Source organism: Lutra lutra, chromosome X (genome assembly GCF_902655055.1).
Source record: "Lutra lutra chromosome X, mLutLut1.2, whole genome shotgun sequence".
Taxonomy (NCBI): domain Eukaryota; kingdom Metazoa; phylum Chordata; class Mammalia; order Carnivora; family Mustelidae; genus Lutra; species Lutra lutra.
The window spans coordinates 67,958,400-67,971,333 of record NC_062296.1 but is presented as its reverse complement, the minus strand read 5'-3'; the positions used below and the strand labels follow the sequence as shown (position 1 = coordinate 67,971,333).

The 12,934-nt window shown below is 36.4% G+C and overlaps 1 protein-coding gene across 1 annotated transcript in view; it reads left to right on the top strand.

Annotated features, from left to right (window-relative positions):
• CFAP47 (cilia and flagella associated protein 47) overlaps positions 1-12,934 on the top strand; it is a 544,336-nt gene that overhangs the window by 76,640 nt on the left and 454,762 nt on the right. Inside the window, exons 16-20 of the mRNA XM_047716464.1 lie at positions 773-989; positions 1,296-1,537; positions 7,278-7,408; positions 10,164-10,286; positions 12,100-12,231. Coding sequence (XP_047572420.1) covers positions 773-989; positions 1,296-1,537; positions 7,278-7,408; positions 10,164-10,286; positions 12,100-12,231 — 845 coding nt within the window. The remainder of the gene's footprint in view (positions 1-772; positions 990-1,295; positions 1,538-7,277; positions 7,409-10,163; positions 10,287-12,099; positions 12,232-12,934) is intronic.

Genomic DNA, 12,934 nt, shown 5'->3' with positions numbered 1-12,934 from the left:
ACACTTTAAACACATGCAGCTTATTATATGTCAGTTACTATTAAATCAAGTTGTTAAGAGACATAGAAAACATAATTATTAAAATTGCATGATATAAAAACTTCTGTCATTTAAAAGGGAAAACTTTAAACTCCCCTCATGCTCTCTCTCTCTCTCTAAAGTAAATAAATAAATCTTAAAAAAAAGGGAAAATTAAGTATTTTTTTTTAAAGATTTTATTTATTTATTTGACAGAGAGATCACAAGTAGGCAGAGAGGCAGGCAGAGAGAGCGGAAGAAGCAGGCTCCCTGCCGAGCAGAGAGCCCGATGCGGGGCTCGATTCCAGGACTCTGAGATCATGACCTGAGCCAAAGGCAGCGGCTTAACCCACTGAGCCACCCAGGCGCCCCGGGAAAATTAAGTATTGAGCAATGGGAAAATTACCAGTTTCTATAAATTCTGGATAAATGAACATAAATGTACTGATCGAAGTGGAGAAGGTGTTGGAGTATGCAGATTCGTATATTAAAATGAGTTACGAGTTCTAATAATTTTTCAATACAATTTTCCATATAATTAGGATATATTTATATTGAATTTTAGCCAGTAATCTCCAAATGCCAAATTATGGGCATTTAGGTAACAGTCTTGGTTAGTAACTTATGATATTATAAGAAATATTTTTCTAAGTTCCGTTTTTTATAAATTAATTGGTGAAAATATAGTATGGAAATTTAAAATTACTGAATACATTTACCAAAACTAAACTTAATCATTTTTCATTTTTTTCAGGGCCCTCTGTCCTTAACTTTGGTGATATTTGTGTGAACTCCACAAATACTCGTCTACTGCATGTTATTAATATGCTACCTATGCATATTTTGATCCACTTAGATATTAATTTGGAAGAACTTCAGAAAACAAACCAATTTTCATATGTGATTCCGCCTACAGCTAGTACTTATATATCAATGGTATTTGAATCTCCCACCATTGGAAAATTTTGGAAGTAAGATTTATTTTTGAATTTCTGTATGCTAGAATCAAAATGCCCTTTTGTAGAATATGTATTTTTTTGACTCAGTAATTGTTGAATATGTCATATTTTGTCTGCAAACACAGAAACTATATGTGCATCAATTTGTAGATTTGTAGATTGATATTTCAGTGGTAGTCATAAATGTTTTGATGTATTTCTTACTAAAGATTAATTGTGGGCGTTAGTCAACAATATATGCATTTTTATATGTAACTGAATTCTGCAACTGCAAATAGCTATTGTCAATTAAGTTTGATTACTTTTGCTGTGTTACAGGTCTTTCACCTTTACAGTGAACAATATACCTGGTGGCCATATCCTCGTGATGGCAGTTGTCATGCCAGTAAAGCTTGAGCTATCTTCTAATGAGCTAGTATTGAGACCACAAGGCTTCTCCATGAAAACATGTTTTATGGGGACAGTGGGGTTGTATAATCATCAGAATTATTTTGCCAAATTTGAATGGCAGCCAGTAATTACAAAAAGAGGAATGGCATTTTCCATTCGTCCAGCTAAAGGTAACAGTTTATCCTATTTGTTTGATTTAGATACTCATTTATTCATGTGCTCAGGCAGTACTCATTTATTGAGTATGAACCGTATAATGGTACTAAAAATAGAAGCAAATCAGACATGGTCATTGGGGCATATATATTTACATACCTAAATATGTAAATTTGATTTGAAAATATGGATCCTGTATCATGGCTTTCCAAAGAAATAGAAGCAATAGGAAATAGAGAGAGAGAGAGAGGGAAAGAGGAAGGGAGGAGATTAATTTTAAGGAATTGGCTCAGACAGTTGTGTGGGCACTCCAGTAGGCTGTCAGGCTGGAGACCCAGGAAGGGATTGATGTTGCAGACTTGATTCCAAAGGGACTTCAGATTTTTCTCTTCAGGCCTTCAGTTTATTGGATGAGATCCTTTTACATTATGGGAGGTAATCTTTACTTAAAATCTACTGATTAAAATGTTCATACCATCTGAAAAATACCTTTACAGCAATATCTAGATGGACCAAAGAAGTGGGTACCATAGCTTGGCCAAGTATAGCCAAGTTGACAAAATAAATCTTCACAGATATTGATGAACAACACAGTATTGTCTTGATTAGTTTTAGTTTGATAACGGTGACAGGATATGATTCAGAATAACTTATATTTTGTTGGATTGTGAATCATTTTAGAAGCATTCACAAATTCTTTATAACCAATATTTACTATAGGTAATAAAATCCAGTTAATAAAATTAAAAACTTAACACTGTCATTTAAGGGGCACCTGGGTGGCTCAGTCATTAAGCGGCTGCCTTTGACTGAGGTCATGATCCTGGGGTCCTGGGATCAAGCCCAGAATTGGGCTGCCTGCTTAGCAGGAAGCCTGCTTCTCCCTCTCCCACTCCCCCTGCTTGTGTTCCCTCTCTCACTGTGTCTCTCTCTGTCAAGTAAATAAATAAAATCTAAAAAAAAAAACCAAAAAAAACCCCACCCCTGTCATTTAAATAAGTAATTTTTTTAACTAATAGAAAATGATCTCTGATTTATTGTTTTGGTGGTTCCATATATTTGTTAAGTGTCCTGTTAGCCTTGTTTCAGCTGTTCCCAGAATCTATAATTCCACATTATATGCCTGCCATAAATCTGAGTCCTGGAAACTGCTAAAATGTTATCTAGTAGCCTGTCAAATTCTGCAGACATCATTGTGATGTGCTCTGAGGACCTCATGAGGACAGAAGCTATTGTTTAAAGAAATAAGGTGGCAAGTTAGAAGTTGAATGATGAAGGGCCATCTGGGTGGCGCAGTGGGTTAGGTGTCCCACTCTTGATTTGGGCTTGGGTCGTGATCTCAGGGTCATGAGATTGAGCCCCATGTCAGAGCGTGGAGCCTGCTTGAGATGGTCTCCCTCTCCCTTTGTCCCTACTCCTCCACACCCCTGTCCCCCAAGCCCACTTGCATGAATTCTCTCTCAAAAAAAAAAAAAAAAGTTGAATGATCTATATAGTATCTTCATTTTATGTATATATACGTTATGCCTTTTCAGCTAGCTGGAAGGATCTATATTTTTGTATTGGCAGTGACTCATGTAGTGTTTTATAATCAGCTGAAGTCTTTTTCTGCTTGAAAGGGAAGTAAAACTTTTGGGTTAGATAAAACTGATTTCAAAGCTAGTCTTAGCTTCTTTGAGTTTTGTGATCTTGAGAAAAGTACTCTAAAAGCACTAGTTTCCTTATTTGTAAAATGGAGAGACTAATATATCTCATAAAGATTAAATGTATGGAAAACTCCTTCCGTAAAGACTGGCAAAGAGTGGTTGTCAAAGAATTAGATAGTTACGTGGTTATGAAAATTTTCTAATTCTGTTTGGACTTCTTTTTTCCCTGAAAATGTCCTCAGAGTAGTGATAGCCTCATGTGCATCTAGCCAGCCATCCCCACTATCAATTACTTGTTCCCTGCTTCTAACCTTTCTTTTTCTTTCCCTCCTTCCTTCCCTATGTTCTTCCCTTCTTCCTTCCACTCTTTCCCTCTTTATTTCTAATTTAGGAATATTCATCATTTGGGGTCTAAATAGACTATATTTCCAATCAAAGACAAGTACTGGTTTATAGAAATCTTGCCATAGGTATATATTCTTTTGAGTATCAGTCATTTCCAAATCATGATTTTTATGTAAGTTCACTGGTGTTTGTAACAGGGAGTGTTACAAATGAGCTTCAGCATTAATTTAAATTCATTTAATTTTAGTGTGGATATATTCATGGATCTATACAGTGGTAAAGTAGTACTGTACCTTCATTGGGTTGGAAATCATTGATAAAGCCATACTTAATCTTTTTATTAATGTGTATTGATTTAACAAATCCCAGATTATAATTTATTAAGCATTCAAGCTATACTTCCATCAGTTTCTGGCAGATTCATTTGACCAGGCTCTTTTTTTATGATTAACACTGGTAAGCCTGAGTCCTGCCTTGGTACTAGAGAAAAACTGAGTGAATAATCAGACAAGAGAGAGAGAATACTTCTTCACATTTCAGAGATTCTGGATAAGCCTTCTCTAGTTGAAAACAGGCATCATGTTGTGGTAGTTACATTATCTACATTCGTTGCAGGTTTGGTTAAGCACATGATAAGGCACAGAGCATGTCTGGAAAGCTCAGTGCTTGGCACTTTTCCTTGTATTTCTCCATCCTAACCAGGGCGGAATGGGTGGGGCTTTCCCTTGGTGCCTGCTGTGGAAATGTAGTGATGATGCTTGATTTGACAAAAGAGAAGTGGATTTATAATTATGAACTTGAATGCTGGTTATGCTTCTCCTAATTGTTAGAATTCTTATTTTTACAGGGGTGATTTTAGTGTTTCAATTTTTTTGGTGGCTTATGACATCTGCTATATTTTTCAATCAAAGCACAAAACATAAAGACATTTAATTCCAAATACAACGTTTTTGATCAATACCATTAGGCTTTAAGTACTTTTGAATTTTTTTTAGGACACAAATAATAAAGTACTCAAATCTATTTCATGTAGCGTTGAAGAAAGTGTGCATAATTTATATTATATACATGGGTTTTTCTTATGTCATTTTCCTTTTGTTCAGAATATTCATGTAATTATTACTCAATTTTGTTTTGCCTCTTTGTTAAAACAGAAAATAACTTTTCCTTACGTTACTTTTCTTATATCCTTTTTGCTGTATTGGCTTTACATTCTGAATAATACGTTTAATGCTGTCATTGTCTATATTTTTGTAAACTAAAGTGAGTAGTTCTAAATTAAATTTTGTGTTGTGATTGTGCTTTCTCCCTGAGGTGTGGTGTATTTTGGATTTGGATTTGGGTCATGGATATTGTAGAGGGTGAGTCTAAGAGTGGGTTGGTATGGCGCGCCTGGGTGGCTCAGTTGGTTAAGCGTCTGCCTTCAGCTCAAGTCATGATCCCAGGATTCCGGGATGTAGTGCCGGGATCTAGTGCCGCATCAGGCTTCCTGCTCTGTGGGGAGCCTGCTTCTCCCCCTCCCTCTCCCTCTCTCTTTGTCCCTCAGGAATAAATAAGTAAAATCTTTAAAAAAAAAAAAGAGTGCATTGATGTTTCTAAGATAGAATTGGGCTTCTTATTTGACTTTTTTGTTAGGTACTATTCACGTTTGTGCTTTTTGTGTTTTTTTTTCTGTGTTGTCTTTCATCTGACTGAACTGTTGAGTCCGCTCAGTCCTCACACTTGGCTTCAAGCAGTTCACTCTCACTGTCTTTCGGTAAAAGACCCTTGACCATGTATAGAATCTGCCCTGCCAATCCCAGCCTTGCTCAATGTGGCTATCTGGTTTATTTCCCCTGTTTCCTGATAATATAATGTTCCTGGAGAAAAATAAATATAACAGTGCTGATGGAAGGGAAGATACTTACCTCGCTGACCCTTCCACATGGATCTATAATCCTGTGCTCCTCTCAACTCTTAGCATGCTTGGGTGTCTTTATAGATCGTATTAGATCTGCTTTGTCAGAGTTACTTCCAATCAAACTTTTTGATACACCGTTCTCTTCCAGCATGGTCACTCAACTTTTATACTCCCCCAGGCTTTGTCCTCCAGCAGAGTTTCTGCTCATTTTTCACAGTTCAAATGCCGTCTTATATAATGAAGTTTCCTCCCCTTCCTTGGGCTAATTTAGGTTCCCCCCACCCCCACCTACTCTCACTGTGTATTTGGTATGTCATCTATAGTTATTTGTTCATATCTATATGCTATTGTAATAGATATTGCTAAGTCTATATCTGATATCCATTCCCCTAAGAGGACCCTTTTTTTGGGGGGGTGGTAATGTTCATATCTAGAAATCTCTTTTTCCCAGCTTTTCTTGACAATGAGATAGGGGCAACGGTTTCTTTTAGCTCTATCTTCCTTCTTGGTGCCAGGCACTGTTTGAAATACTTCTTCATATATGAGCTTCTTTAATCCCTACAGTTCTCTGAGTTGCATACAGCTGTTATCCCCATTTATGTCTGAGGAGGCTCTGTGACATATGTTAAATAAATTTTCCAAGGTCTCAGCTAGAAAATGGCAGAGCTGAAATTGGAACCATGGATTTTGACCTAGAATTTGTGTTTGTTTGTTTGTTTATTTATTTATTTATTTTAAAAAAGATTTTATTTATTCATCTGACAGAGAGATCACAAGTAGGCAGAGAGGCAGGCAGAGAGAGAGGGGGAAGCAGGCTCCCCACTGAGCAGCAAGCTTGGTGCAGGGCTCGGTTCCAGGACCCTGAGATCATGACCTGAGCCGAAGGCAGAGGCTTAACCCACTGAGCCACCCAGGAGCCCTGAATTTGTGCTTTTATAACCACTATACTATGATACCTTCCTACACGGATGAAAGCCAACATAGTAATGGAATGGTAGTAGGAAGCTAGAAAGATCATTGCTCCTTGAAGGCATCGTCATCCTGCTAAGGCAGTCCTGGAATACCAATCTGTGGCCTTCTGATGGCATAAGAGGAATAAAACTTCTAAGTCATTCTTTCCATTATTATTTTCTTACTCCAAAGAAAATGATAAATTTAAACAGATGAAGCAGCTCACACCAAATATGCCTGATACTTCCTGGGTTCTCAATACATTTGAATTATAAAAATGTGTTAATTACTAATAGTTACATCAGAGGATATCAGAGGTGATATCTCTAAGGATGTGAACATTTTTAAAAAGCCTCTGATAATTGTAATTCCTTCCTCTGAAAACTGAATAAGTGATGTTAACAACTATGTCAGAGTGTTGGGAAACATATGAGGGGGACATTTTGCTGAATATTGGCATACTTTTTTTTAAAAGATTTTATTTATTTATTTGAAAGAGAGAGATCACAAGTAGGCAGAGAGGCAGGCAGAGAGAGAGGAAGGGAAGCAGGCTCCCTGCTGAGCAGAGAGCCTGATGCGGGGCTCCATCCCAGGACCCTGGGATCATGACCTGAGCCCAAGGCAGAGGCTTTAACCCACTGAGCCACCCAGGTGCCCCAATATTGGCATACTTTTTATCAAATATTTTGTTCTGCCTAATAAAATTGGAAAATAAGGTGTGTGTTTTAGATTTTAATCAAACTCTGTAGGTCTGTACTCATTTGATAATCTGTAGCATTTCTGTATATTTTGAGTTTAATATAAATAATTTGTTATAATGTCATTATATTCTTATGCTGCTTCTTATTTTGGACATTAAAATGTATATAATTAATATGTGGTCAATATCTGTTCTTTCTAAATTCTCTGTAGGCACGGTTGAACCATTCTCTTCATTGGAATGTGAAGTAACATGGCTGCCGGGTTTCAGTTCTCCAGAAAAGGGAGAATTTGTTCTTCACGTCAGTGAAGGAAACACACTGACACTAAAATGTGTTGCACATGTAATGATGTCCTTTAGATATGATTTTTATTTTGAGGGTTCTAAATTGGTTGGGTGTATATATATGTGTGTATAGTTGAGTATATGTACTATGTTAGTAAAACTGATTCTGCTTGCAGTATTTAATTAACTAAGTTACCATTTTCTTGGTGCCACTTCTCTATCATAAATGAAGACTTTGCTAAAAAAAAAGTGTTATGTTACCTAAAATTAACTCACAAATCCAAGATTTTTGTGCCAGCAATGCTAGATTTTCATTAGAGCCTCTATAAACACACACTACCATGGGGTCACTTGAAATGAAATTATATTATTAACAGAAACCAAGGAAAAATAGAGAAAATTATATTTTTGTCCTATTGTATTGTTAGAATTCTAGTGGTAATTAATAATTCAGTATGAAATGGTCCACATAATTTACATAGCAAGGAGATACGGAAAATTCCAATTTTATAGAATATACTTCTTATAATAAAAATGAGTAAAGTTAAGGCTGCAGTATGTAATTTTAATTTTGTTTTTGTGGTAGAGCCCAGAAGGCCTTAACTTCATACTTTGTAATCACCAAGAATCCACTTTACTTGTGTATGAAATTTTCCTCCCAATATTCTCAGTAATTTAATTCAAGCCAGTGCTGTTTTACTGAATCTCATCTGTGTCTCCAGGCCATGATCATGCTTTTAAATATTTCAGCTATGAAGGAGCTCATAGCCTTAAGAGATAAGAGATTCATCCACTTTAATGATGGCAAATGGCAGTCTGAAGTCAGTAGGTTCATTCCTCTGCTCCAGACTTGAAATAAGCTGGGCCCTACTGCTTTTCCTATGTTTAAATTACTTGCTCTTCTTTTTAAAAATTTCTATCGAAGTTTAGGATACATACGGAAAAGGATACATATTATGACTTCTGTATCATTCAGTCTTTTAATGATTTTAGTCTTTAGACTAAAATCTATAGACTGATAGCATCTTTGTAATGCACCCCCAGATCAACGAGGTCAAGAAGCAGACTATGACTAGCACCACAAAAGAACCACTCTCCCCATCCCCACTTCCAGTCCCTCTGTTTCCCTCCCAGAGTTATCAGTATCTTTACTTCTAATAGCATAGATTGATGTTGGTTTTATACTTTATATAAATGTCATCAAAGCGTATGTTCTCTTTCATGTCTTGCTTGTTCTGTTCATCATACTTTTTGTGGACTTCGTCTGTTCTGGTACATGTGGTAACAGAGTATTCATTCTCATTCCGGAATAGTATTCCATTGTGTGTCTCTGCCATCATTTTTCCATTACACAGCTGATGAGGATTGGGATTGTTTCAGATTCTTAGCTACCATAATAATGCTTCTCTTAACATTCTTACAGCTGTATTTTGGTGAACGTGTGCACACAGTTCTTTAGCTGTTACGTAACTGTGTTTGAGGAAGTTAGTAATATAAATCTGCCTACATACTCACCCCATGTGTATTCTTTTCTAACAGGTAGAAGATGAGCAATTTAGTAACTTAGACTTTGCGTTAATAATAGATATCATTTATTAATTACTGTATATCAGGTGGGATGCTAAATGCTATTCATGCATTATCTAATTTAATCTTATAACAGCTCTGTAAGGCTGTACTAATAACTCAGTTGATGGGTGAGGAAATGGAGGATTAGAGTGAATGATTAACTAATGCAAGTTCATACATGCAGTGAATGCCCTGGGTTGAATTTATATCTAGATCTATTTGCCTCCAGCGTCTTTGCGGTTACTCACTGATCAAATTTGCTTTCTGCTTTCCCTATACTTGGATTGTTAAGAATTAAAGTCCAAGATATCAGAATAATGAATTGGATTATTTTATGGTAAATTTTTGAGGTCCTCTGAAGTTAAATGAACTGTGAATTGTTTCTCTTACGAAAGTAAAGCTGGAGGAACGTGAAGTGATTAAATACAATGTTCATTTAATGTTTGTCCTTAATTTATGAAGGACTTACTTGACCATTTTGTCATCTGTTAGCTTTGTTTAGAAATTTATGTCCTGATTACCCAAGTCATGATCTTCAAATAATTATAAGAATCTATTAAAACCTCCCAAGACAATAAATAATTTATCATAGATAAAGACAACAGGGTCTGGTGTAAAGAGCACTGTATAAGGAATTGGAAAACTTGGGTTCTAGTTCCCCTTGGCTGTTGTTTGCCTTCCTGTGAAATGGGAGAGGTGGATAATGTCAGCATTTTCAAAAAACTGTTCCATGATACAGTAGTTCTGTGAAGTGATTTGTGTGTAGGTAAGGAGGAGGAGTCCTGCACCTAAGTAACTGAATCACAGTGAACCACCTCCCCATTCCGAGGAAAGCAGAGTGTGTGTTATCAACACATTAAGTGTTAGAAGGCTAATAGTAAAAACAAGCCTAGATAATCTCATTTGACACAATATTTCCCATGCTGGGGGACTCTTTCCTTTTGCATAACACACAGTAACACCCTGTATGTAGTTGGATAGATGATCTCTAAGATCTTGTACATGATTCTCAGTCCTGGATTTACTTCCTCCATAGAGTTGTCTTATTCCCTTTGCCTTCCTCAGTTTAGGAGTACAGTTTAGTTTTCCATTCTCTTTTCCTTTAAGTACGTCATAACATCTGATAACCCTTCATGTTTTAGAAATTTCCATGAGGCTGCTAAAATTTGAGTCATTTAGAAGGGGGTTAAAAATAGTTTACTATTAATTCTATTGTATCTTCTCTCTTCTCCTTTTATTATTAGCTTGGTCACACTAAGGTCGTATTTTTGGAGCCAAGGATCCTCTTCAGTAATAGCCCTCAAGGTTTAACAACTTGGAGGAAAGCCATTCTTCACAATGTAGGACAAAACCATGCTTATTTCAAGGTAATGTAGAATCTTGGAATCTTATTTGGATTGGATCACATTATATTTTGTATTATTTTTTTTGCCATGAGTACTGTGGTGTTAATACTTTGGTCTTTATAAATTGACTAATGCTAATATTTGGATATTTCATGCAATACTTATCCAAGTACATTTCATCTACTTTGTCCTTTTAATTTCCCACAAAAATCATTTTTTCTTTCTTCTACCCTTAATCTCTCTTCTTACCCCTTTGTGTCTTCCTGTCATTTTGTCTTTTGGAAAAAAAGAAATAATTTGGAAAAAAGAGCACTTTCAAAAACATCCATTGTTGCTATTACAACTCCATATTTGATGACATACTTTTCTTCTTCTCATTTTTACTCTACCATCAGGAGTTAACGGTAGAAACTGGGACCTAGAGCAAGATCCTTGTAAAGATATTCTATTTATAGTTGTTGCGCCTGATTTAAATTACAAGTGGTGATAGAATATGTTGCTGAAAAATATATTAAGATCTCCCAGTAGTGAGAATAGATAGAGGTCAGTGTTTGAGATCTTTTATTCAAGATTTATATCTACATGTCTTCTGCCCAAGCAGACAAATGCAGATACCCTTTCCTTCTGTTGCTTCAAAATTAGCTCTGAAGTCTGTTTGTTCCCTCATCCCCAAAATACCTTAACCAATTTTCCTTTAAATTGTTCTGGCTTAAAGCATGGTAGATAGTTCTAAACTAGCTCCTGAGAAACCACACCACAAATTCTTTGGTAAGTTACTTACAACTTTTTTTTTTTTAAAGATTTTATTTATTTATTTGACAGACAGAGATCACAAGTAGGCAGAGAGGCAGGCAGAGAGAGAGAAAGGGAAGCAGGCCCCCTGCTGAGCAGAGAGCCCGATGCGGGACTCGATCCCAGGACCCTGAGATCATGACCTGAGCCGAAGGCAGCGGCTTAACCCACTGAGCCACCAAGGCGCCCTCAACTTTTTTTTTTTTTAAAGATTTTATTTATTTATTCGACAGAGATCACAAGTAGGCAGAGAGGCAGGCAGAGAGAGAGGGGGAAACAGGCTCCCCGCCCAGCAGAGAGCCCGATGCAGGACTTGATCCCAGGACCCCGAGATCATGACCTGAGCTGAAGGCAGAGGCTTTAAACCACTGAGCCACCCAGGCGCCCCTACTTACAACTTTTTTAAAGGTCAAAATGAAATATTAGACAGTAGGCCATCAAGGAAATAATAAAGAACAGGGGGGTGCTTTTTTTTTTTTTAAATAAAATTTTATTTATTTACTTGACAGAGAGAAAGTAGCAGAGGGAGAGGGAGAAGCAGACTCCTGCTGAGCAGGGAGCCTGATGTGGGACTCAATCCCAGGACCCTGGGACCATGACCTGAGTCCAAGGCAGACACTCAAACTACCGAGCCACACAAGCACCCCCAGGAGGTTACTTCATCATCTGCCTCCCCACTAACTTCGTTTTCAGTGTATACTGTGAGGGAAAAGGCAAACTACCAAAGTAGTATCTAGAATTTTGTCATCTTTTCTAACAGATATTATCTCATCCTCGTAAGTTTTGCTAAGTCTTGATAACACTCCAGACAGGAAACTTCATCATCCTATTTGAATTGGATGCCAGCACTACAAGTTCCTTTTGCTGGGTTAGGGGTACAAATCCCTGTTGAAGTTTTATTTGTGCGTCTGGTGTTGGAAAACACATTATGAAATCGTCTCATGCCCTGTGCCCAAGGGTCCTCTCTCTGGGTTGTAGTTGAAAGCTTTAGATCAGCAACATTAAAGGATAATGTAGCATTTCTGCAAACTTTCAATTACAGATTTGTGACCAGAGTCTTTTGCCTACTATGAATATTGTTCCATCACAAGGAGTAATTCCTTTCGGGGGGCTAACTGTTCTCAATATCTCCTGTACACCTACTGTAGCAGAAAAATTTGATACAAGAGCAAAGGTATGTTCATGCTTATGTGTATTCATTCCTTATATATTTATATGTCTATGTAGATTTGTTTGGTTGTTTAGGAGATTTATAATAGTAAGTATAATGCTATAAAATGGTATGTGTGTTTATTCTTAGAAAACTTGTTTTAAGAATTTCTTCAAATGGGAATGGGTTTTACTGTTATGAGGCTAATGAATAATTTTTTAAATTTTGGTTACTTTGTTAGTGATTCAGTTATCACTAAAGAAATGCAGTTTTTAGAGATCTATAGAATAAGCAACCTTACCTATATAATTTTGTAGAAATAGTTAGCAGAACCTGGAAAGAGGATTTGTAGAAAACATTTTTGGTGCAAGTTGGTAATGGAAATTCCTACCAAGTTGAAATGGATACAGTTCATCGATATGAGGCATTCTTTGCATGAAATTAGAATGATATTTGGCATCTCTGAGTTGTGACAAGTTCTCGCTAGTCACAGAGGAAAGGATGACTTTTTTCATGGCATTAATTAGATATTTGATTTAATTAGATACCTTTGGAAAAATTAATTAATTTTGGAATGTTAATTCTAAATAGCTTCAATGACTATATGAATTATAGGAAAATTCTGTATGGTGTTAAGATCTATATTTTATAGCATGCATAGAATATTTTACTAGTTTATATTCTGGAAATTATATAATTAAAAAGACATTATTATCTTGATTTAAGG